At 30.1% G+C, this 27,050-nt stretch overlaps 1 protein-coding gene across 1 annotated transcript in view; it reads right to left on the reverse strand.

Moving 5' to 3' along the window:
* The window catches only part of LOC142320982 (putative G-protein coupled receptor CG31760), a 904,980-nt gene that overhangs the window by 339,655 nt on the left and 538,275 nt on the right, over positions 1–27,050 (reverse strand). The window contains exon 2 of the mRNA XM_075358981.1: positions 3,963–4,146. Coding sequence (XP_075215096.1) covers positions 3,963–4,146 — 184 coding nt within the window. The remainder of the gene's footprint in view (positions 1–3,962; positions 4,147–27,050) is intronic.

A 27,050-nucleotide genomic window follows, 5' to 3' on the forward strand; every position in this document is an offset into this window, starting at 1 on the left:
ATGAATCCATTTCCAAAATCGTTTGTTATTCCATTTCCTGCAGGTAGCCAAAAATCCAGTCCGTTTAGTGACCTGAAGTTGGAACCAGGTCAAACTTAACAAGGCATAACCGAGGAATTTACTCGGAACCCCGTCAGCTATATGTGATGTACAAAGGTACAGCTGTTGCCGCCCTGGACGTGGAACATAGATGTTGTGTTCCGGACGTGGGGATTATCTACCTCAGGGCAAAGACAATATATGTAATAAAGCCTATGAAAAAAAAACTTTTATTAATAACAAACTTAACAAAATAGTTTTATAAATTTGTAATAACAAAAGCAATTATAAAAATTAAAAAAAAACACGACTGCCCCTCCAAAAAAGTAAATAGACCTAAAAAATCGACAATAAATCGAACTAAAAACAAAAAACAAGATTGCCTAAGAAAAGTAGGGCATTTAAGGTTGTCTGTTGATTAAGATCTCACTAGGTCTTAGATCTGTAAGAAAATTTTGTCCTTCAACGCAAATATTTAAATGCATGTTGGGGGATCCTTAATATAGATTAATTACTGTTCAGAACCCCCCAACTGCATTTAAACATATTGGAATGAAACATTAATATTGTGATCGAATGAAATTTTTCAAGATTATATTGTGTAAACTGAATTAGTTAACTTATCACAATTTGGTCAGAGAAATTTTCAGTTGAAAATTTCCTGTGTTCCGATTGCTAAATTGGTCATCATTTAATCATTGTCAAAATCATGATATGTCGTAATTGGACGATATTTAAACAGCTCTGCCGCATCTGAATCATTCAGTTACATATGTTGTCAGGAAATTCCGCATTGTGAGCGATTAATTTTGTTAATTTTTCATTACTTTTGTCGTTATGATTAGATAGAAGGATTGTATATTGAGATAAAATCTCTGCTTGGAGAATGCTTAGAACAGTTTTAAAATTACAATTTTTCGCAATAATTTTAATTATGTTCTTTTTTAATTTCATTTATTTTGATGGCTAAGATTCACAGTATACATTAAAATTGGGACATGGAGTACTAAATCATTCCTTTATGTTGTTAAAAAATGTATTGTATAAACTGTCTTAACTCATTCATTATTATTTTAAATAACAGTGTTATAACAGTTGTACGTAGATACAATATAGATACAGTATAGATGTAGCTGGCTAATGGGTTCCGAGTATTTTTCTCGGAAATGCAATCATTCTTGGTTAATGATTCCGACCTGACTTCCAACTTCAGCTCAGTATACGGACTGGACTTTTCGGCTTCATCTGCACATCATGTAAAACGAGAACGATTATGAAAATGGACTTAACCCTCCTTTTGAGCTGGGGATGTGGCGGCCTGGGTGGAAGTAATAGCAGTTGTAACTGAGACCCTTCGGTTACCTTTATGCGCTTATGTCCCCCGCCAGCGGTGGCAAGTGTGTAGCAAGATGCCCAAAGTGTCGGTGTGCATGAGAGTCCGGGGAGTTTCGGTGAGTTAGGGGCCTGGAGTCAATGCAGAGACTATGCATCCGCTCTCTGCCATGACATATACCAGTTCCATCGGAGTCCCGGGTCGGACCTTAAGATTCGTAGCTCTGGAGTCGAAGTGTACCCCATCAGTTACCCTTACTACAGGAGGGCTTATTTCTTCATGAAAGATTCTTAACAATTAAAAGTGGCATAGAATTCACGTAAACACCCTCGTTTTGAATCAATCGATTCGCCAGAAGCGAAACGAAAAAGAAGTTAAGACTCATAGAGAGAAATGAACTTAGAAGTCAACGGTAGGTACTTGATAGTAATAGTGCACCAAACCGAGGTATCTTGTGATTACGAGGACAGATTCTCTAAAATGAGCCCATCCTTGATTTCTCCGAGATTACCAGCTGCGTTAGTGGCCCTGTCAAAGAAATATATGACACTTAATGGTCAGTACGTAGAAACTGTGAATGACGGTCGAACGCAGACGATTTTGGCGTTAAAGACAATCGGTGAGTTCCTCGTGCTTATTCAACTACATAGCATTACCATTAATTCATGAAAAGGAGTAGTAATTGAAATAACCTCTTTAGAAACGGTTTTTAAATCAGCTTTATTCTTCCTGCCTATAATCTGATACCTGTGATCCACACAGTTGTCTTAGACGGGTTTGCCGTATCATAAACTTTTATCATTAACAGTGACGAATTTTGTTTCATAAAATTGTTATTCAACGAAATAACATTATTTACCGTTCTCCTTGGCGGAGTGTTATTGTCTCGGTCTTTCATCCGGAGGTCGCAGTTTCGAATACGAGTCGGGCATGGTTTTTTTCATACGCTACAAAATTCCATTTTCACCTCCCGCGCACAAGCTTCAAGCTTTTTTGCTGAAATCATCAAGCAAAAAAATAAAAATATTTATGAAGGATTTTGCTGCTGCTAGTTTTTATCTTAATAGCAAATGAAAACTAGTAAATGGTCGTAACCCCAGATATTTATAACGCTTTTAATTTAATGATCTCTGTACCCTATCTATTTTATGCTTTAACTACCAACCCATCCTAAATGCTATAGTTTTGATTATATCTAAATTTATCTCTAAATTGTATCTGCAAAAATAACCTTTATAAATTATTGCATTAATAACAACTATAAATAGTCTGTTTAGTTTTAGATTCTCATGCAAGGACAAAATCATAGTGTACCGATTGAATTTTCTGATCTCAGCATCTCTCTTCATTCAGACTTGTAAATAATGTATAAATAAAATAAATAAATAAGCCTTTTACTTTTGATTTCAATTTTCAATTTTAAATTTTGTATCACGTAAATTTACAAAATTACTCAAACTTTTATGTACATAAAAATATGGAAAGTTTACGCTTGTACTACCTATTAAATTATTTCTTCATTTAACCGTCATTTATTTAACTTTCACATTTGGAACCATGCTCATTACTGAGGATGGGCCTCTCCTCAACTAGTTTATGAAGTAATAGAATTTGGAGTAGATATTTCTATTTCAAACACTGAATGTTTTGAAAAAAATTTCAAACACTGAAAATTGTTGTTTTAAGGGAGAGAAGGGTAACCATAAACAAAACGATTATACTGTACTGTAACGATTATACTGTATGTCGGCCAACGTAACCAAAATCAGTTTCTAGAATTAATATAAAAATATTAATATTAATTAAAAAATCTTGTCTAACCAAAAATGTATTAAAAAAACATCGTTGAAATACTTAGGCTAGTCACACCGTAATTAGAATTATTGTTCCTATGACTTCACATTTCGAAAAATTTTAAATATCTTCAATATTCCTGATGATGGCATGATTAGCTGAAAGTGCTTGGGTATGTTGTTTTATTCATTCTGAAAAAAAATGTTCTACTGTAATAAAAGCAAAAAATAATGGTTTTTTATCGTTATGATTTTAAAAAAAAATACGTTGTGTTGTATTCATGAATTTACAAGTTCAAAGGATAAATAGAAGTTCATCAAAATGTGTGAAATGTGTAGGACAGTGCAATATAAGTGTAGGAATAACCTACCTGCAAGCATATTGATTTGTTTAAAATTTCCACTATTTTGCTACTGATGAGATTTTTTTTATATAAGTTTATTTCAATAATAATATTTAAGGTAATACAAAACAAATATCTTAAGTAATTTGGCATTTTCTATGAAATATTTTACGACGCCGTTTAATTTGGAATTAAATTATAGTTATGTCTAATAAGAAAAAAATTACTTCTTTTCTTTGAATATAGTTAAACGTAGATTTGCAAACTATAATTTATTCATGTTTTAAAATATCTATTTAAAAAACGTTTTTTTTTTTTTAGTAGTACTTAATTGCTAAGTACTCGATAAATACTGGGAAGTAAATGGTAGGTGGTTTATTAGTAAAAAGTTCAGTTAATATACAAAAAAAAAAACAATATATAATAAAATTTGATTCAATAAATTTAACTTACTTGAAAAAGTATGTCCCATTGTGGTACCCAAAAAAAGGCACTGTGTACGTCAGCATCCATATATTTCCACCTCCACAATCGTAGTATGGTTTACTCCATTTTCCATCTTCGTATGTAACGCTGAGTATTTCGTCTGGAACTCTTTCCGTATGAGCAGTTTCATTCCACGTATATGTATTGTAACCTGTAAATATAAGAAATTTTTATCAATAAATATAAAAAGGTACGTTGTCACTAAAGAACTGTAAATATGATTTATATATCCTTAATTCATAAGTTATATTATGATTTATTGAATTGAAAGTATTTTCATTTTAATCTATTAGGATAAATTCAGCTACATAAGATATTTATATAAAAGCTTAATGAGTAAATAAGTACGACCCAGATCTCATACTTTTCATTGAAATAAAGTGTCTCACATAAATTTAAGAAAATATTAAAATGAGAGAATACTGTTTTATATATATAAAATAACATGAGTTAAAATGTAGAAAAATTTTCAATTTTTCCTACATACTGTATGTAAGTCTGGCTTTCAAATAGGTTTTATTCGGTAAATTTTTATTTTAATTTTCAGGGAACTAGACAACTTCTATATTTTATTTACTTTTTTACTCTTTTTGAACGTGATAAGATTAAAGCCTAATCAACATTCTGTTTTATCATGTCTATAATTAAAAATATATTTACTATTACAAAAATGATGTGTTCCCTGATTTCAAAACATTCAAACCGATCTGAATCCAAATTAATCTCCTACCGTAACATGTGCATGCACTCCCTCTTAAAAGTTGTAACACTCCCTAATAGATGTGTTGTCGGTTTCCGAAGCATTTACAGAGATTTGAGAAACTAGATTGGATTGTTATTTTTAATTTAAATATAATTAATTGGAAGGGAGGAGTTGTCATAAGATTAGTTAAAAATAATGAATTCTGATTGATTTTCATGTATTGTTTAAAGAAAAATGTACAGCGAAACAAACAGACTTGATGATTTGTTTAATAAAATCTACGTTAAAGTTTTTTCAGTTTGTTCTATAAGATGATTCGTACCTTCTTAGAATTATCTTAAAGCTGTGCTACATTGTAAATTAGTATGATTTATAAACTCGAATCTTATTCCTTTTAAAACTTATATTTAATGAAATTTAAATTGTTGTTCCAAATGAAGAAATTTACTAGGTAGCGGAAATTTAATTCTGCTCGGAAAGAGTCAAATACAGTTTAGATAAGTTGTCGTACTTGTAAAAGTTTCACAGTAAACTGACTCTGGAGAAGAAATTTAATTAATGTAAGATGATCATATTAAGAAATTGAATAATTTAAAAAGATATATATAATTTAGTTATATTTTTGCAATGTTTTCCTAATTAGTCTAATTTTTTACATAATCTTATGTTGCAGTATGTAATTTTTTAATATAATATATAAAGTAAATTATAAATAAAATCCTAAATATTAGCTATACATTTTCAAAAAGTAAAAAATAATATTCTTACTTTTTCAGATATGTTTGATATTTAAAATTTTGGTGCATTCCGTTTAAATTTTATGGTTGAACACTCAGTTTCCATAAATATTCGATAAATTGACATATCGTACCTAAAACGTTGCGCACACCTTCTTAAATACATGACTGATAACGTTTCGTTTTTTTTTTACTAGGGTTAATATATATATATATATGTATCGTATTTCACGTAAGATCTAGAGACATTTACTGTTAAAAACAAATCAGATCTGTTATCCTGTAATAATTTATGCATGTGGTACATGTAAATATTAACATGCGTTTTTAATATGTAAGTTAGTTCTATTTTCAGGTTTGCTTGGTTCTGTCTCAGAAATTTTTATTTGTATGTCTAATAGGAATGTGAAAAATAGAATGAGTGTTACATCAAAATTCCCTAATTTCAAATAAGAGAATTATGATTGTAGAAGCTTCTTTTCTCTATGGAGAAAATTTAGAAAAAAACCTGTTTATTAAGAAGTTAAAAATATTGAAAAAATGAAGTATAAATTTTAGGAGTAATGAAAAATTTGCTTCTCACTTAGGGTTCGGAAGATAACATAGTTTTCCTTTAATTTTAAGTGATGAAGAAGAATGCAAAAAAAAAACTTCATTTTAATAATAAAAATTAAAATAGTTGAAGCCAAAAAACAAAACAGAATATTTATCTTTTGGAGGTGATGAATTAATTTAAAGAAAGAATTATCTGAAAATATTCATATACAGGTTAAGCTTAACAAATTTGCTTAAATAAAATTTTCTCTAAATTCAAACCCTCCTTCAATAGGGGTAAAATATAAAAAAAGAAGGTTTTCAAAACTATTTTTTAACATTTTAGGTACGGGTCTATAATTTAAAAAAATTGTAGATATATTTTTCATGTATGAAATATAATCTTTAAAAAACGTTTGAAAAACATTAAGATCAAAGAAAATATTTCAAAAGAACAAAAAATATATATTTCTATTTTAAGAGATGGGGGTTGAATTTTAGTAATTCATTTTTGGATTATTGAATTATTATTATTATTTTTGTATTCATTGTAGGTAACAAATTTGTTTTAATAAGGTTTTTCTAAAATGCCTCTAAAGAAAATCGAATTTTTTTTCGCCATATTGATACGTAAAGGAATTTAAAAAAAAAACTAATATGACACAATACCCCATATATAAAGATAATTTAGTCAAATTTGAAAAAGTCGGTTTGGTTAGACCTGAGATATAAGGTCTAAAGCAGGGCTACATAAATATATACGTACTTGTTTTTTCGTTTAAATGGACCATAAAACGTAAAAATTTTAATTAAACCCGGTATCCCATTGTTGACATTATTACCGTATTTTCCCCTTTAATATCTATTCTAGTTATATTCGCCGTGAGAGTAACTGTTCACAGTCGCGTCATACTGTAGAAAACAAACAACTGATTGACGGATCCACAACCTTTTTCATTTATATAAGATCTGTACATACGTAATTTTAAAATTGCACTACCACAAAAAGAAGTGTACATTTTATACTAATTAACCGGATACCTTTTGTTTTCCTTTAAATAAAATGAAAATCAACACCGCAAAAGTCACAAAATATTTTGTACTACCCTACTTTAGTTTTTTCAATCGTTTCATAATAAATTTCTAAGATGAAGTTTTTCATTTTACTGAATACAGTTATGTTGAATACAGTTCATTAACACAAAAATTCAGGTTTTCACTGATTCTAAAAATAATGTAAAATAATTGGAACAATGTAATATATGCTCATAACAATGAAAAAGGAAAATTTTTTTTCATTCGTGGTATTGTTCATTGTTTAATTGTATGTAGATGTATTAATAATTTGTGTTTAGCAGTTTGCTGGTTTCTAAGCGAGCTTTATAAATACATTTATTTTACACTGTAACTGAGTTTTATAAAGCCTGAAAATTTTGCCTATTTATGGGAAGAACTGAAATTACTGAAAACTTCCTAAAATTTAAATTTTTATAATAAATTAGAATGTAAAAATATATTCAACATGTTTATTATTTAATTAAAGTTTGGTAAATTAAGTTCACTTGTTTTACTAAGTATATGATGTTGATTAAAATATTCAGTTTGAGTATGGATATTTTTAATTTTTTTAATGAGAAATTTGCAGTAACTTACAGTATAAATTATATATAACAGTGATATCGTTACCACTGTGCAAGAAATTTTCCGTATACCAACTTTTTTTTCAATTAAAGAACCTCGTGAACTATATTGTATAACTATAGACTAATGGGTACCAAGTGGGGACCCAGAGCAGCTAAAAGAAAGGTTTTAATGATAGAAGTGACTTCTATAGTGTTGTATGCAGTGCCTGCCTTACACTAAACAGCAAGAGGATTGTGAAGATGGTGACACTATTGTAGAGAAGAATGAATTTAAGGATCGTGGGGGCGTACCGACGGTATCGGCGGATGCGACGGGAGTTGTGGTCGGGGTACCGGAGATCCAGTTACGGGCTACCCAAATGAAACGGATCTATGAGGGCATGGACAGGGAAGATGCCATAAATCTCTTGCTACAAGATTGGCAAGATAAGTTGAAGGCCGCTACGGCTGGGTCGTGGACGAAGAAACTTATTCCTGAGCTAGGACCGTGGCTGGGGAGAAAACGGCGATATGGGGTTTTAACTGTCACAATTCCCTTCCGGTCACAGAGGATTTGATGTATACTTACACAAGTTTAAAAGAAGGGAGCTCCCGTTGTGTGTACTGGGGTCAAGAGGATACTTCCTGCCACACATTTTTTGAATGTGCACGTTGGGAGGATCTAAAAGCCAGAAATAACATAAAAGAGATTACCCCGGAAACTACAACAAAGTATGTGCTGGGAGGTAAATAGGAATGGCTGACAATAGAAAGATTCGTGCCTGAGGTTATAGGAGCAACGGAAGTGGATTACAAGAAGTGGGAGGAGTTACTTTAGGAAAAAAAAGACCGTGACTCGGCTGCTGGGGCAGGGACCGAGAATGGCATAGCCGGGCCTGGTGTCCGTGGCCTTAGTGGTTAGAGGAGAGGCAAGATGAGAATAAGGAAAAGATCCGGATCCGGTGAGTCGACCTGCCATGCCGGACGTACTGTCGGTAGGTGGGGAGGGGAGGCTCATTAGAGTCTCAAGGACACTCCCTTGGGCTGAGTAATATTTGATTGTTGAGCCGGCCCAGGGGAGCAGAAAAAAACTTTATTTATTGTTTTTTTTTTATCTTAGGGGGATGTTTCTTTAATTTTATTGTAACAATATGAAATTTGATCTGAATTGAAGATACAAAATTGGATCCTTATTGAAATCTACGTAACAGTTTGAGTTAATTAATTTCTATTTTGTAACCTGCTTAAATTAGTTTGAGCTAAACAATATTTTTTGGGAAAAACGTTTAAATTATTTGGGCAAAGTAATTTAAACGTAATTCTTTTATTGTATCTCATTTACTGCAAGGCTAAACAAATAACTTTTACAAATATTACAAACAAATGATAATTTTTTTATGGTTATATCATGATATCTTACATAATATGTAAAATATTTTATTTTTAAAGAAAATCTTCCAGTAATATAAGATAATAACAAGATATTTTGAACAAAATACATATAGAGATCGTAATCTAAACTTCAAACTTCACGATAATCCAAGTCCCGGATAGGATTTTTGGTTTTGGCTTATCGTTTGTCATTTACTCATTACTAATTTTTTTTATTGGTTTCACTCACGAACATAATGGAAAATGTAAATAGATATCCACCTTCAAGCTTTTGTCATCGAATCGGACAAAAAAAACTGGAAAATTCCAAACGGTTTAATCTTGGAAGTCTACATAATATTTAAAACTCGTGTTTCTACGCACACTATTTTGAACCTACCATTATTCATAAAATTGAACGTTTTTTTTTTTAAGGAAAAAACAAAATATGAAATGAAACACCTCTAAATATAATAAAAATAACAAAAACAGTTTCTTTGTAACCATATATCTGTGATTGTTGCACTTGAAAAACTACAGAAATCTAACTTTTCTTCTATAAAATAAAGAGTATAATCAAAAAGCAAATATCACTCACCACTAAGAACGAATAAAATCCTTTCTTGGTTTTTACAAAACTCATTAATTGTAGTTCTAAACGCGAGAAAAAGGATACTGTGCAGTTTAAATTATTTAAAAATAATTAGAATATTGATATTTATAAAATATTTCTTCATTATGATTTCGAAAATTCCTCAGAAATAATGGTAGAAATAGTACCAATCAAATACTACGTTATCTTAGAAGATTAAAAAGATTCTAAATAAGTTCTAACTTCAAAGATTAAACGTATTAAAAGAATGAAATAATGCTTTGATTAACCTGATTAAAAATTGTAATTATCACAAAAAATAACTGATCATTAATTTCACTTAAATATTTCTAAGCTACACTAAATATTTAATTATATTAGATTTATTATGAAACAAATCACGATTCTTTCTCCAATTCAAGTAATTTTTCTTAATAATTTTAATTTCTCCAATAATTAATTTATAAAGAGTAATGAACTGTTTTACTGAATCTATTGGAAACTTGATAATGAATATATTTCATTGAATTTAATGGTTTTTTCAATTTTTTTACGTTTAATGGTAAATTGTAAAATATTTTTCAATTTTATTATAGTTTTTTATTTTTTATTTTTATTCAGCTGTGTGTATATTTCTATGGTATAGTGCACTTATATACTGAATAAAGTTACACGAATTATTTAAACAGTTCATATATACTAAATAAAACATAAATATTTTTTATTTACATCTCGTTATTAAAGATTGTAATACATGTCAAATTAATTGTAGTACGATGTATAGAACAAAAATTAATATAAATAAGAAAATATATTATTATTATTTTTATAAAATATATTTTGGAAATTATAAAGAAAATACAAAAAAAAAGAAATTTAAATAAAAATTTAAAGATTAAGTTCTTTCTTCGTAGGCCACGTTTATATTTCGAGATTTATTTTCGCTACAAAGATACACAGTTCGATGAACGGTAATAATGTCGGCTAAGTATTTTTGCACGTGCGTATCCACAGTGTACATGAAAAAGCCTAGCTGGAAAATGTAGCATCAACAAAAGATCCCCTAGGGTTAAAACTGCCATGATAAAATCGTCGGAAAATATTCTTCCTCTTCTTAAAAGAAAAAAATAGTAGGAACTGGTTTTTCTCTCTAGTGGTAACCGCATAAAGATCTTTAGGCTACGGCATTAAGTTCTTTGTAGTAGTATACTCGTACTATTAGTTTGTTTTTTAAAATTATTTTGTACTGAAGTAATGTTCACGCTTAGTTGACAATAAGCGAAGGTTGACTTTTTTTTACTAAGTTTTACATTCATACTCTATTCAGTGTATATTTTTCTAGAAATAATTTTTTTTCTTCATTATTTAATTATACATAATAGAAATATCTTCAATTTTTTAAAGTTATAACAAATACCTAAACACTAGTTTAAAAAAAGAACCAGAAAATCTATAGAATGTTATTTATAAAAAAAAAAAAAAATGATCCACTAGTTGTAGATTTAATTCAACGACAAAAAGTCAACCTTTTAATTTTAATAATGAACTAATTATTTACACAGACTATGATTTAAAAAAAAATATATATTTTTTCCAAAAATTTGGAATTGGTTCTTATAATATTAAATCGCTTGCCCTGTTCCTCGATCAATTCAAATTGACATTGTGGTTAATACTCCTAGTGTTGATATGAAAAATCGAAATGCAATTTCAGCTGTTAGTTTTCAATTTATAAAGAATAATAAGAAGGTTATTTGAACAAAATTTTCTTTCAGAAAGTCTTAAATACGTAAGTCAGGAGTGAAAGTAAAGTTTATGTTAAATATAAAAGTTATGTAAATAAACTACTTAAAGTAGTAGAATCACTTCTAATGAAACCTCAATATCACAAACTAATTTTTTTTCTAAACCATCGAATTAACTGCAGTAATGTTTCCTTGTTCGGTTCTAGTAATGCATGCTTTAGAAGGTGTGGGTGTAGCATAAACTTTTTTGTCGCATTCAAAATAAGGGAATTTTTTTGCGTTTTCCGGATCTGTTACAAGTTACTCATGTGGAACCATATCATAATAAAATTTCATTGGTTATAATATTTTGTTGCTCGGAATGAATAGCGAGCTGTAACACTTCCTGTTTCCCGAAAAGTAGTCTAATTTTTGCATTGGTTTCTTATTTTCACATCTCTATAAACGCAAGATAAAATATTTTCGGCATTGCAACTGTAAACAAACTTTTACAAAAAAAAAAAAAAATGTAATCAGCTTGCTAAACACTTAATAATGATTGCCTGGTATAGTGAATCTTTACCAGAAATACCATTTCACCAAACGTTAACATTTTCTTTCACATATATTTATAATTATTGGCAGAGACCCGTAAAAGGAGATAGAATTGAAAAAAGTGATAAATTTGTTATAAATCAGGTTATTGGTTGTTAAAATTAAATTTCAGGAAGAAAAACGTTTTATAATCAAAAATAAGATAAAACTGGCTTATTTATCAAATAAAAGAAAAATATAAATTATACAATCTAAACAATGCAGAACAGTTTACATTATCAATATTAGTACCAACTATGACAAATACAAAAAAAATTGCTATAATAAGCCATACACACTTTAACAGACAACAATGTATAAATTATTCACTAACGAACATAAACAAATAACAAATATAACATGGATATGTTTGTGTGTACACACAAACACACACACACATATATATATATATATATATATATACTGCTTAGTTGCACAATAGGAAATTAAGACTATCCTTGATGATTAAGCGAATCGAACAAATTATTTGTTACATAATACAATGTCGATCCGCTAAAAAACGACTTAAAAAATTGTTCACTTTATAATGCGCTGTTAAAAGAGTTAAAAACTTGAATGTTATAATTTTTTTTAATTTCTCTTATTTATGATAAAGAATGCTAAAATGCGTAAAGGAATTTAAAAAAAAAGAACAAAGAAAGAATTTGTACTGTGAACAACTAATTATGCCGTTATCTTACTGAGATAAATATCATTTAAAAGTGTAATTTCCTTGATGAGTTCTCGTGAAATGAGTCCTATTCCTTACTTATTTTTTTTATACTGCTGTGTTTTTTGAAAGAAGAAATTTGCATCAAGAACAGCTCACATTTGCATAAATAATGCAGTTTAGGAAGGAAAGGTCAAAGATAAAATATTTCTTCCGTCACGAATGATGGAAATTTATTGTAAACGTTAATCGACTCTGTCTAAGTAGTAATATTAAATTTACCTATTTTTATTGTTTTTTTTTCTTTACGAATAAGTTGGATACAATAAGCAATGTTAAATTTACGTTGCTATTTACGCTAAGATACACGTATATGCTTACACAAAGGAAAACTACTTTAATTGCAATAGTTGAACCGTAATTTATTAATGCACTAATGAATTACTATGTACTTAAATTACGGTACTAAACATATAAAATTAATCCTTTTTCTGTCAGCCATTTCACTCCTTATTCATTTTCAATTTCTGTTTGCATTATTCTGTAAATGTTAACAACATATTTTTCAATTTTCTACATTCTCGGTTGTATTTGTCAAATATTCTTTTTGTTTTCTACTTTTAGCTCAACATTTTCTTGTAGAACCAAACTCATTTATTCCAGAACACGGAGCTTAATTATGTATTCTTTTTATAAATTTCATTTGTAAATCTCTCCTTCGTTCAGTTCATTTTATAAACAGCAACTGTGCTCCACTTAATCTTCAATATTAAATCGTAGCACAATATTTCAAAATCCTCAATTTCTTGTTTTTCTTGTCTTAATACTTTCTTTTTTGTTGCTGCTTGCTAATAGAAGCAATACGCTATATTGTTGCATATAAAATACGAATATTTTGTTGCTATTCGATATACTTTTGTATCCTTCAATAGAAATGTATTTGAGAGTATTTCTTTCTAATTTATAAATTTATATTTAATACCTCAAAATTATTAAGTGGACTGATACAAACCTATCACAATGTATATAATTTTTTCATCAATTCTTTGTAATTTTACAACCTAAATAAAATAGTTGTAAAATTTCTGGTATGCTGTGATCTCCCATTCTAATTTTTAACTTCTCTATATCGTTTCATTCCGATGCATTTAATTGCCTTTGTTTTAATCATATCCTTTATAATCAAACGTTTTTCCCCAGGAATTAATCCATACTATTTATTATTTGTAACTTACGTTTCACCAACTTACGTTTATTATTGGAATTTTATCCCCATCTTAAATTCATTTTTTTTACTTTCTTGATTCATGGAAATTAAAAACCACTTTCCATACCACAGTTTATGTTTTATAATTCTATACTCTAAAATAATTAACAAATTCTTATAAAATACATACTTACTCTTGATTTTCTATTAAAAAGCATTTTATAATATTTTATATAAGTAAACCCTTTTTTAGACGTCTCTGTTTTCCCCAGTCTGTCTTTTGAAATTATTCTGAGGAATAAAATTGTTTTTCGTGATGCTAAACGTTACCTAAAACTTAAACGATTTTTATCCGATACTCTTTTTACCTCTTATTATATTATTAATTAATTTCACAAGTCAATAATAACTAAAATTATAGTTTATGAAAAGTTAAAAAAGTTACTTTTTATGTTTAAAAAAATTAAAATTCAGTTGACTGATTACTAAAGTACAAGTCATGCATTATTGATGTAATTTATATGTATACAGGGTGTTTCTTAATGTTCTTAGGAGTTACAAAAATTCAGTACAAAAAAAGGATTTCACTCACTTAAATGAAAGTTGTACAAGGTAATGCAGGGACAAACAGTTTTTGTTAAAATCTATAAATGTTCAATATGTGCTTTTATGGTGACACGGCACACGTCAACACGAAAGTCTAGCTCTTGTCATACTCGTTCTAACATGTCATTTTCGATAGAGTTGATTGCATTGATTATGGCGATCCTTTAGGTCAGCGATATCGTGCGGCATTGGTGGGATAAACACCGTATCTTTCACGTAACCCCAGAGAAAGAAATCACATGGCGTGAGGTCTAGTGATCTTGGTGGCCACAGCATAATGTGTTGGTCTTCTTCAGACGCACGTCCTATCCATCGCCGAGGTAATGTTGTGTGAGATCCGACAGGTACTGTCGACTCTCGTTATGAAAATGGACAACCATCTTGGTGGAAAATAAAGTCGGTGAGTAGCTGAGGCATAAGCCATAATTGTAACAACTCCAGGTATATCATGCGGGTTACTGTCGTTTCCATAAAAAAAGAACGGCCCGTACACTGCCTCACGAGAGATCGCACAAAAAACGTTTACTTTCGGAGAATCCCGAATGTGTTCCGCATAAGCGTGTGGGTTTTCAGTTCCCCAAACTCGCACGTTATGATGGTTTACTTTGCCGCTAATATGGAAGGTAGCTTCATCGCTGAAAATTAGCTTGTTTAGAAAACCTTCATCTAACAACATCTTTTCCTGTAACTGTAAACAAAAATGGAGCCTACGTGCTCCATCAGAAAGATGCTGGATTAATTGAAGATGGTACGGTTTGCATAATAAACGTTTACGGAGAACTGTCCACACTGTTGTTTTCGGAATTCCTAATTCTCTGCCTGGAGCTGCAGTCGATTTTGACGGGCTGCGAATGAAACTTGAAGTCAATGTCGAACGTGTGCGTGCAAGTTTCATTGATGGAGGTTGATGGACGAACAGTTGATTTTCGCTTGCACAATCAACCAGTTTCACTGAATTGTTTATACCATGCACGAATTGAATTGTCACTTGGTGGCTCCTTATGAAATTTCAACCGAAACGCACGTTGCACAGAGATTACTACCTTTGACAAATGAAATTCTGACACACAAAACGACTTCTCGCTTCCCGTGGCAGCCATTTTCTCTACTGTCGACGCCTAGCGAGCAAATGGTTTACTAACTGCCTAGTATATGTGGTGAAAAACGATTTGAAGTACTCTTTCGTACAGTACTTGTTTTATTCTTATGAGTGAAATAGATTTTTGTTAATGAATTTTCGAAACTCCGAAGAACATATGAAACGCCCTGTATAAGTGTAGGTGTATATAAATATATATAAGGTAAATATAATAAACTGCATTATTAAGAAAATAAATATAATTTTTAAACACTAGTAGATAATCAGATTCTATAAATCTGGATTAAAAATCAGAATATTAAATACCTTTATAAAGTTTTCGGTACCATGAGTGTAAAAAGTTTGTTTTCAATTTTTTTTTTTTTAATCGTCGTAGAAGATTGAGATTGTGTTAAATATATATATAACTTTGAAAAATATTGAAGTGAATGTACCACACTACTGGTTTATTTTTAATCTGCTTTAATATTTACTATAAAGATAAAAAATATTAATGAAATAGTTCATTAAATTACGAAATGTTATTAAATAACAATCTGCTTTATGTTTTTCGATTTTGAACAAAGAAAAAAATTCCATATTACCACGTATTATTACGATATTCTAATGCAAACTTATAACTATTTTGCATACATAATTATAACATTCCAATATATTACAATGCATATTCAATAGCTAAAATTGATGTCCGTACAACTTAATTCAAATCTTAATCATCTAATTTACAAATTTTTAATAATAATTATGAAAACAAATTAAATCATTTACACCTAAAAAATATTAACATATATGAAATAAAAAGGTATTATATTAGATGTGATTAATTACTATATAATTTAGTGCTATATACAGTACTATTATATTAATAATTATAATATAAATTTAATGTAAACAAGGTTATCTAAAGAAACTGCAGTGCAATAAATGCTGAACCGAATTTCCCAGGTTCTGTTCCCGAGTAAGAACTGAAAAATTTCCTCTGACATTTCAGCTAACTCATCAGAATCTCGACTGACTTTTAGTAACTGATTTATTCATTAGCGACTAATATAAAAAAATTATAAATAAAACTGTAGATATTAATATTAGACAATCTTAATTGTCATGAATAAGGTACGAGTATAATAGATTTCCTACTTAGCTAAAAATGAAATTCGAAAAAATACAATGTGTCTAAATAAATTTTTGTATTTCTATAACCCTGTATCTCACTTTCGGTTTTACGGAAGTCTATCATAAGAAATCATTAAGCTTTTTTTAAAGTTGGATATCGTATCGAAAATTATTCATTATTAAAAATGGAAGCAGAGAGAGAAAAGAAAAGATCATTACTCTTAATAAATGAGTAAGCGTGGATGGTGTAAAGGGAATGGTTACAGAATAGATAGATAGTAAACCTACCTATCAGTTACTGAAATGATTATATAACATATTATTATGCTTCGATCAGAAATTTATTTTATTTAGATTAGTTATGACAATTTTGTAAAGATCGACTGGAAATTCTAGTTTTTCCATAGCTGGCTTTTCTATCTGTTTTAATAACTTACACGAGATATAAAACTATATATCTCTCCTATAGTAATACTATAGGTACTCCTATAGTAATAACTTACTATAGGAGTACCAAAAACAAAATTAATAGGAAGAAGTTGTAGAAAAAAATTGTGCGAAAAACAGGAGTAACATTGCTTCTACAGTAACCTCTTAGCCGTCATTTTTCTCACATACTCAAAACAGCACTTGATTTTTTGGATCTATATCGAATGTAATAACTAACTCGTTGAAGTAACTTAATCCTGGGAATATATACAACATAATAACACACGATTAATATATTTATTAAATATATTATGACTCCATCTTTCAATTTATTATATAAAAAATGCAAAACAATAAAATTTTTCGTTTTGTAATATTAACATAATTAGATTATCCGCACTAATAAAAAGGCTAACTACTATTAATATTAACAAATTAATAATTTTAACAAAGCGCATAAATTGATGACAAAATCTGTTAATTAAGCCTGCTGTTTGTTCAAATTTACTGTATCAAGTTAGTGTTTCGGGTAATATGACCCGCATAATATTTTTTTATGAAATTATCTGAATTGTGCATAAAAATAACAACTGTCGGGTAAACACTTTTTATTATTAATATTATACAGTTCAGTAAATAACAATACTTATATATTTATGAAATATAATATCAATCAACTGAATAATGAAATTAGTGACAGCAAATATAAATTACATTTACTTCAATATCCTACTATACTATATTTCACAAGTTTCGAAGCGAATTGTTTTTCAGAGTTAGAGATATTAAATAACCATTGAAAAATAAAATTGAAATACTAAATTTAATGAATGGGACATTAATTAAATAAAAAATAAGTTATATTCATTTTATTCTTATTTTTGAAGGATAAAACTTGTACCTAGCGCGTTTTGTCCCAGTAACTTCACCGTCAGAAGTTCCTGGAAGAGGTAAAATTTTACTTTGTCGTTTCATTACTTTCACAATTTTAAGCAAATTCAATATTTTAGGCAAGTATTTTCTTGGTTTTATATATATGATGTAACAAGTGATTTTTCCAATTCTTGTAACAAAAGTTTCTTTTACTTAGTGAATTTTTATTCCAGTTTAGATTAACTGATGTCCAAAGAACATATGAATTGTATATTTTGTTTTAGTTTAGTTTTGCTTTTGTCACTGAACATGGCTACGAATTAGTCAAGCAGATCTACAGAACCTTTAGTAGCGTTATAATCTAAAATAATTTTTGGTTTTTGTCAGTTCTTACGCTTATTTCTGCCACAGAATGTAAAGTACAAGAGTTTTTTCTTTTTGGAATACAATTCATTACTGCTGTGTTATTAGCAATAAAAGAAAGATGAGCAATGAACGTCATTGTTTTTGAAATTCTTTCCCGTTAGGTAGATTTCATAAGAAACCTACTTACTGTAATGGGCACCATGATTCGACTTACGGAAAATTTCGATATATCTTCGTTTTTCACATCCCCCAGACCCCAAAACCATCATCAGTTCAAAAGTTTATACATACATTTATGTATATATATATATTTTTTTCACTTTCTTGTGGACACGATAACTGCCGTAATTTTGCGCAAATCACTTTCAAATTGATACATAAAATAAAACAACCTAAAATCTCGGTCGAGTTCGTTAATGGGAAAAATCGGACCATGGGGGTGGAAATTTGGTGTCTTTTTCGAAAAATAAAATATCGCTATAATTTTCTTATTAAGTAAAATATAGAATTCGTTTAAATTTCCTACTAATTTTTGCATAAGAGCCTAAAACTTATCTAAGTAAAGTTTTTTGATATCACCAACCATTGTCTCAGGGAGTGGAAAAAATGAGGTTTCGAATACAAAAAAATCATATCTCCCTTAATAGGGACAGTAGTGAATCGGTGTAAAGTGGTTGTTAGTCCTCTAAACGTTATCTAAAATATTTTTCTGAAATAATTTTTGATATCACCAGCCCTTATGGCAAGGGATGACCAAAATGTTGCTGGAATTGTAAGATGGGGCTTGTCGTATGCTAATCATGTGAAATTATTTTTCACATGCAACCATTGTCATTTTGAGTAAATTTGAAGTTTTTCTTAACTCTAAGGTGGAAATTTTTTTTACCCCATACTTAGCACCGGTGAAATCTACCTCCGCCTTCCGGCGTGTCGAAAGGGATTTTTTTTTCTTACGGTACCAAGCACAGTTATTTTACGTCTTTGAAAAAGCTGCCATAAATTTTAAGATGTAAAAAACGTTACCTATTGTAATATTGTGATCTCTGAGGTCACTAGTCAAATTCCACACAACATTTGTTCCCTGATTCTCCTCTGGCTGGCAACCTGGTTCGTTTATGGTGTAGAGATGTAATTTAAGCACGTAAAAAGTACTACTATCACATAAAGTCCATATCATTATAGCATACTTTGCAGGTTTGCTGAGAATATGTTGTTTGAAAGAGCAACGTTTATGAAAAGCAACTAAATGAAAACCGGTTTTCATAACCGAACCAACTAATTGTTTATCAGTTGTTACATTTTCATAAGGGCAATATCATTTTGGTAGAACTTCTACCCACTTTTCCCAGATTTCACCCACAGGTGCTGACATGATTTTTTTTTTTGACGTGTAAACCTATTATAAAAACGTAAAATTCGAGATATTGAATAAAAGATTTCAACGGACATAGTTGCTCAGAATATGGGATAAGCAGCATCTGGATCCCATAAGCTTTTTGTTAATTCCCCGTGAGATTTAAAAACCCCCTTCAGTAACAATAATCCACAATATGCCTGAAATATCTAAATTCTTCGAGTTTTCTTCATAGACTAGAAACCCTTCAATTCCAATCATTTTTATCATTTCATTTTCAATAGATTTGAAATTAAGATGAAACAAACTCACCAAGTACGTTATACTAAAAGATGCATATCTCGTGACACCGGTTGATCCTTTAATATTGTTTTGGGCAGCTCGTCGTTCGTGTTGTGGAGGTTCCTCCACTAAACCTCTCCATCCTTAGAAAGTACTTGAGCTTGCTGCAGACTTTCTTTGTCTTGCTCCACTATCATCCTCATCAGAGACATCATTATCATTATCACTCTCAGAACTTTTATGATTCTCTGACACTTCGTCGTTGCTGGAAATGCTATGTTTTCTTGAACTTCCGTCTGTTCTATTTGATTTTCCATACTCGTATTGTGCTATATAAAACCACGAACAAGATTAAATAGACTGAATTTTTTGCTACATTTATAGCGTACTGCTTGTTATGTATGCAATTAACACATCCAGACGTGACAAAAATTAATGTTGAGACATACATTAATTACAACAGTCATGCGTCATGTGAAATTTGTAAAAAATTTAATTTACATAATGCTTGTTTTCTTTTTTTATGAATTGTTTGTTTCATTTGAATAGTGTTTCATAATAATTGATGATGTAATACATGCGAGTTCAGACGTGACAAACTTCTCAACAACAGGAACGTTATGCTGTACACACACATCCACTTTCATAGTGGATAAAACTACGTAATATAATGTAATATTTCCATCGGGTCATATGGACCCGAACAGTACATTATTAGAAAACTAAAAAATACGGCAACATTAAAAACAATCATGTGGCTAAATCTTACAAAATGAAAGTAATGAAGTCCTAAAAACCTAAATTAAAATATATAGCGGAAAAGAAATGACAGAAAGACAAAATCTCTTTGGGTCATATTGACCCGAAGAGAACAATAGGGTTAAATATAGTCCATTCATACAACATGGATGTAGTATGGAACTTTATTCGACTATATTGAGCTTAAAATTCTTGGTACAGCTGCCGTTTACTTATTAACCATCATTACCTTATTTTTCCTTTCCCGTTTAGTGCTATATCAGAGCTATAGCTTTAAAAGAGTGTAATCGGACCAAATTGGGTATATACGGTTTTAATCGGAACTTTACATTTTGACAACTAAGGAACCCAAAAAACCGGATGGAAATTCTCCAGATGTTCGTATGAACGTTTATTTTCGGTTTCACACCCTAAATTACCTTATATCCCCAGAACTGCTGGTCGGATTACTTCTATATATGGGGTATTGATGCCATAAAATTTTCAACTTAAAAGGTGTAGGGGTTGTGGCTGGGGAAGCTGTACAGCAGCTAGTGGCTAAATGGGTATACTTCTTCAATAGTACCCTCTCTCACCACAAGGCATGGTAGTGTAGCACTGTTACAGCTGTTGAAGTCGTCTGGTATGTTGTGACGTTGCAAGTGAGCTAGGGAAGAATTAAATAATCTAAAGGGTAAAAAAGTATTTAAAGTGGCCGCTATTACCGCCCCACCAACGCGAATGAAATATGGTATGCGTGTGCGCTTTAGTTGAATCATTGAATTTAAATAAACAAAATATATTATATTTAAGTAAAATGATAAATATTTTAAATTTAGTTGTGTATGTTTGTGTGTGTAAGTTTACATCAGAAAAAACCGCAAACGGCAAAGTCCTATAAATGTTTTGTCAGTTTTTTTATTTTTGAAATACTACTAATGTCCAGTCAGAGATTAGGGGGGGGGGGGGGAGGAGTTCGATTACTGAAGAAAATTAGTAGAGTTTAAGGAAGTACATTTGGTTTTTAGACTTCGGCATATATTGTTTTTATGCGAGTGGACAAAATGCGGCCGTTCAAAGGGGTGAAAATCGGTTTTTCTATTTTTTCGGCCATGATAAACTTCCTAGGTGAAATTGTTCTGAATAAAAGTTGTAAGCATTTGCAGTACCTGCAAAAAAAACCGAAAATCGTTAAAAATTAACGTTTTTTCAAAGCCAATATTTATTGAAAAAATAAATTATTTACTAGTTTTATTGTTTTAAAAGTTAGCTCTTGGAATTCCGAATTCAATCAGTCGTGTAACGACTGATTTCAAATTCCAAATCGAATTATGATTGAGCAACGAATAAACCAATTTTTGTTTATTCGTCGAGATAATTTGTTAATAAAAAGACTCTTCAGGCAACTATAATTATTATGGCTTTTACGAACTTCGTGTCAATTTCAAGTGCAATTTATTTATCATAATGTGTACTTTAAAATGGTGAAAAGATTTAGACCAAAAATTAATGTAAAACTTATTTAAAATTCTTCGAAAAAATAAGCAAAAGATAGAGCGTGCTCCTGTGGTAGTCGTGCAGGGTGCTGACTATATCTGAAATAATATGTAAAAAATGATAGCGCGATAGTTATTTTTTCGAGCTACCCATGTTTAAAAAAAATGTTATCGATCTGTCCAAAATCCGCGGAGATAGAGCCATTTTTTCGCATTACGCCGATTTGAAGTTCGAATTCAGTTTTATTCACGCGCGACTGCCGCGAATCGTTTTTCCTTGCACGACTACTTTGCAATACTTCATGATGCTGGATGTTGTTTACGATACTGATTGGTATTATAGATACTTTTTTCTTATAAAAAAATTGTAAGAATGATAGCACGGATTCGTAGATCTCTGAATAATACTCGTCTTCAAGGTCGCCATTCGGGTGAATTAAGACTGAAGAGGTCGAAAAAGTGGAATCTGTAATGCCGGTACTAATACAAAAGGAATCTTTACCTGTTGAAAAGAATAAATTAAAACTGCAATTAAAGCAAAATTTTCTGTTTGGCAAGAGTTAGAACACAGATAGTGAGTAGTTACAGATGTTATTAGAGTTTCTATTTTGCTGCCATCCAATCATATTATAGTTTCGAGATTTATCGAAGAGTTTCACAGGAAAAATAGTCACGCCGGAGGACAGAATTTGTTTCTTACGAGCAAGTTTGAATATTGAAGTGTAGGGAAACAAGTGATCAGTCACTTTGGAATCTAAAGGTTTAGATTCTACGTCTGCTGAACACCACCTGATCGTATCAGAGATGCCGCTGCTTTTGAAGTAGTGGGTATCGACTTTCCAGGCCCATTAATTTTAAAAGAAAGTGTAAAGGCTTGGTTTTTTTTATATATATGCGCTGTGTATCGCGCTGAACTTCTCGAGCTTGTAACGTTATTATATACGAAATCCGTTTTCAAGCTTTCAGAAGATTTATTCCTGTAGGAGAAAGACCGTTTGTAATTTATGTGAACAATGGGCTTAATTTTAGAGGGGCCAGTAACGCTTTTGATGAACTAAATTTTGCCAGCGTAAAAAAATATAGAACATCACAAAGGATCAAATGGATTTAATCCGCCATCTGCCTGATGGGGTGTATGGAGAGGTGTATGGACGTCAACACTGGTTGACTCCTTTAACGTTCACTCCGCAAAGTTTTGGGAAGATCATCATTGGGATGGGAAGAGCTGTTCGCCGTAGTATGTGATTGCGAAGCGTTGGTGAATAGCGGGCTATTGACTGATGTGTCACATCTACCAGACGTCTTGCAGCTGTTGGAACGCCTGCTATTTTCATTTAACATATACACCATAGTGGTGTTCCCCATTGTGAAAAAATAAATTCCAAAAGATTAAATAAAGGATTGACTTTTCGTCAAAGAATAAGAGAAGACCTGAGAACACGATTTAGAGTGGAGTACCTTGGTCTGCTCAAAAGCGATGAGACCAACAATCATTTGGAATAGATGTTGTGCTCATTGAAGGAGAAGGGAAGAAATTGGACCAGCCATTAACGAATGTTATAAAACTAGTTCCTAGTAAAGATGGCGAAACTCGTTTGGTTCGATTGAAGGCAGCGTCAGAAGAACTACTGCGCCCAGTTCACAGAATTTACTCACTTGAGGTAACTTTGGTTACTGAAGAAGTTTCAGAAGACAAACCAGAGCTCTGAGAAGATTGCTTGATTGATTCTTGTTAGTTATATGAATGAATATTTTTTTTTGTTATGTTAAAGTTTTAATTAATTTTAGTTACTTTGATTTAGTAAATTAATGACTTTGTTTGGGACATATGTAAAAAAAAATTTAAATGAAGATGAGGTCTTCGTTAAATTGGATGGCTTCGCAATCCAAGGTGGAAGTGTATTACATCTCTATCAATTATAGAAACGGTATCGATGTAACGTACTCAGAAGGTATATTCTTTTAGTGGAATTTTTGTGTTGCTCTCAGTGTGCTTAATGTATATTTGAGTAGCAATCTCTATTTTTATTAAATTTATAGATAAAACAAAAGTTGAAGCTTGTGAATGTTACATCCTCAATATCCCACAGTTGACAATTCCTACTCACGAATTACTTGACTTAAAAAGTGTAGGAGTACCACTAAACTTGTTCAGAAGTAAGTGGAATTCTTATTATCAGAGATAGATATTTTAAGAAAAATCTAGTTGGTGGAACTTTAGTAAAAAAAAGATAGTTGTTCATAAATGAACTTCAATATTTAAAGGAGGTTTTCTAATGGTTTTTTTACCGGTTGGCGTGCGCGCATTAGAACGTTTTTTCTATGGTGGTGGTAAAATTACAAGAATCATAATCTATGATCATAAATTCATATAATAATTCTATTAAAAGCGGGTTTTTAAGACCAGAAAGAAAGCTGCATAAACTTAAGACCACAAATAATAACATTTTATTGAAAAATTCCATTTTTTAAAACTACTCTTAATATCCTTTGAAGAATCGGTATTCTCAGATGAACGGGTAAGAATGAATGATTGTATTCAGACAAGTAGAACATTTTTATTAAATCAGTTTTAATACATACTACTTAGAATGAGAAGATTTAATATAAGTTTTTTTTTATACAACTACTTGAGAATGTCTTGACTTAAAATACGAGATTTCATATTGAGTAAGTGTGAAGCTTTCGAGCTTCTGAACTCAATGTAAAAATTGAATAACGAATATTTATTATAATATACATATATATATATATATATATATATATATATATATATATATATATATATTTATTTATTAATGGCTTAAACGTAAGTATGTGGTAGATGTCGTGATTAAAAAAAAGTTATTATAAGAAAAATCGATTGTCATAACCAAAGGCTCAGTTTTATGAAAAAACTTACTTTTTCTTTTTTATTTAACATGCAATACTAATAGAGCATTAACTCTTATATTCTGCTAATTCTTATTAACCAATGAAGTTTTATTGGAGATTATAGATTTTATATTCAAAATTTCCCTTTCCATTTTTATCGGAATTAACAAACTTAGCATTTTCTTGTTACGTAATATCAACTACTAAGGTCATTCTCGACTATGCTTGGATTGAAACTTTATGAATTTCCCAGACCCTAGCCAGGAATCAAAGCCGGAAACTGTGGTGTAAGAAACAAGAACATCACTGCCTGCGACACCAAAACCGATAGTTTCAGTTTTATAGCTAAAATCTTTGGTAGAAGAAAATTGTGCAAGTAGTTCCTGACAAAAAGTCTTTCAATATTTTTAAAATTAATTATGAAATTATTCAAATGATAAATTCAAATTTTTATGAAAATTATCATTATCAATGAAAACGTATTTAAACTTATGAATTAAATGTTCGTTTCATGCTGCAGATTACCTAATCTTAAATAATTCTTTGGAATTTCTTTAAGAATATTGGTGGTAAGAAAAAAAAGTTACGTTCTATGGGTACATTTGTCCAGTGTTACCACAGCGCTTATAAACCCGTTTGTTTAAGAAATCGAAAGTAAGCAATCTTTCACAAGAGAGCTTTAAAAAGGTACTTGAAACATCACCTTTACTAGAAAATTCAATATCATCGAATCCGTTTTTCAACTTGTTATTTTTGAATTGGGTATTCAGTAAGAATATCTCAACGAGGATAGTGGGGGTTTCCTCTCTTACGTCTTCCTAGCTAATGTTACTAATTTTCTCGTTCTTATACTTGATCAATAACTGAAATTTAAGTTAGGCAAGAAATTGCCTAACTGAAACTTTTCAAATGAACTTACTTAATACTAATCTAAATGTTTCTACTTCTTAACTTCTAATATTTATGGAAAGTGGTTTCCTTCTCGAGACGAAATGTACTTTGTGGCATTTACTCGATATATAAATGCATCGACTGGAAATAATTAAAACACCATTATTCAGTTATCTACGGAAAATTTCCTGGAATATGGAATGAAAAAAATAATTGAAAACTAAATTTATAATTAAATTGAAAATTGAGACATTTGATTATGTTTTTTTTTTTATAATTATTTTTATGTTTTCTTCATATCGATTCTAACAAAATATTTTATAATTTACACTCCGAGGGCGTATTTTAGGGAAATTTTAACGGAAACAAAGAAATAAAACTTATAAATAGAAACAGTAAAGTATATAATTTTAAACAACTTTCATATTACATACATATTTTAGTTAATTTAAATCTTGTGAAACCGGAGAAAACAATTGCTTTGTGTGAAAACAGTTTTTGTGATAAAATATAATAGAAGATTTTATGAGACAAATTAAAAAAATAATTTTAAACTTTTTCAGGAATCGTTTTAGAAATTTTGAATTATCTTTTATTTAGATAATTGAATCTAGATTAATCCAAAAGTTATATTTGTTTAAAATATTTCTTTGGTATGTTAAGATAGAGTGAAAGTCTTTTAATATTTGAAAGTTGTTTAAGTAAGTGCTACATGACCAACGCTCCTAAGGCTATACAAAATTTAGGCAAAATACAGTAAACTGAAAGTGGATCACTATTCATTTTGATCATGTACCTTCTCTGAAAAATATAATTGTCATTTTTAATTTTTCATTTTAATTTTACACATTTTTTTATTTATTAAATTATTATATTTATGGCGGAGAGATTATTTAACACGATTTGGGGAAAAATAACTGTTAAATAAAGGATTTTAAATGAATTTTTTTTCTTCTTTTTGGAGAATTTGGCATTTTTAAACAGGTTGCATAGTGGTCGTAGATTTTTACATTCATTTAAAAGGAAAGGAAAGAAACGTATAAAAGAGAAATTGAAATTCTCTGCCATTGCATTAATGTGCGATCTTGTCCCGACTTATTGTCAATAGTTACAAGAACGTGTTCGTGCTCATGCAGGAACACACTTGTTTTCAATTATCAATCTTACTTACAATTGGTAA

Source organism: Lycorma delicatula, chromosome 3 (assembly GCF_047948215.1).
Source record: "Lycorma delicatula isolate Av1 chromosome 3, ASM4794821v1, whole genome shotgun sequence".
NCBI lineage: Eukaryota > Metazoa > Arthropoda > Insecta > Hemiptera > Fulgoridae > Lycorma > Lycorma delicatula.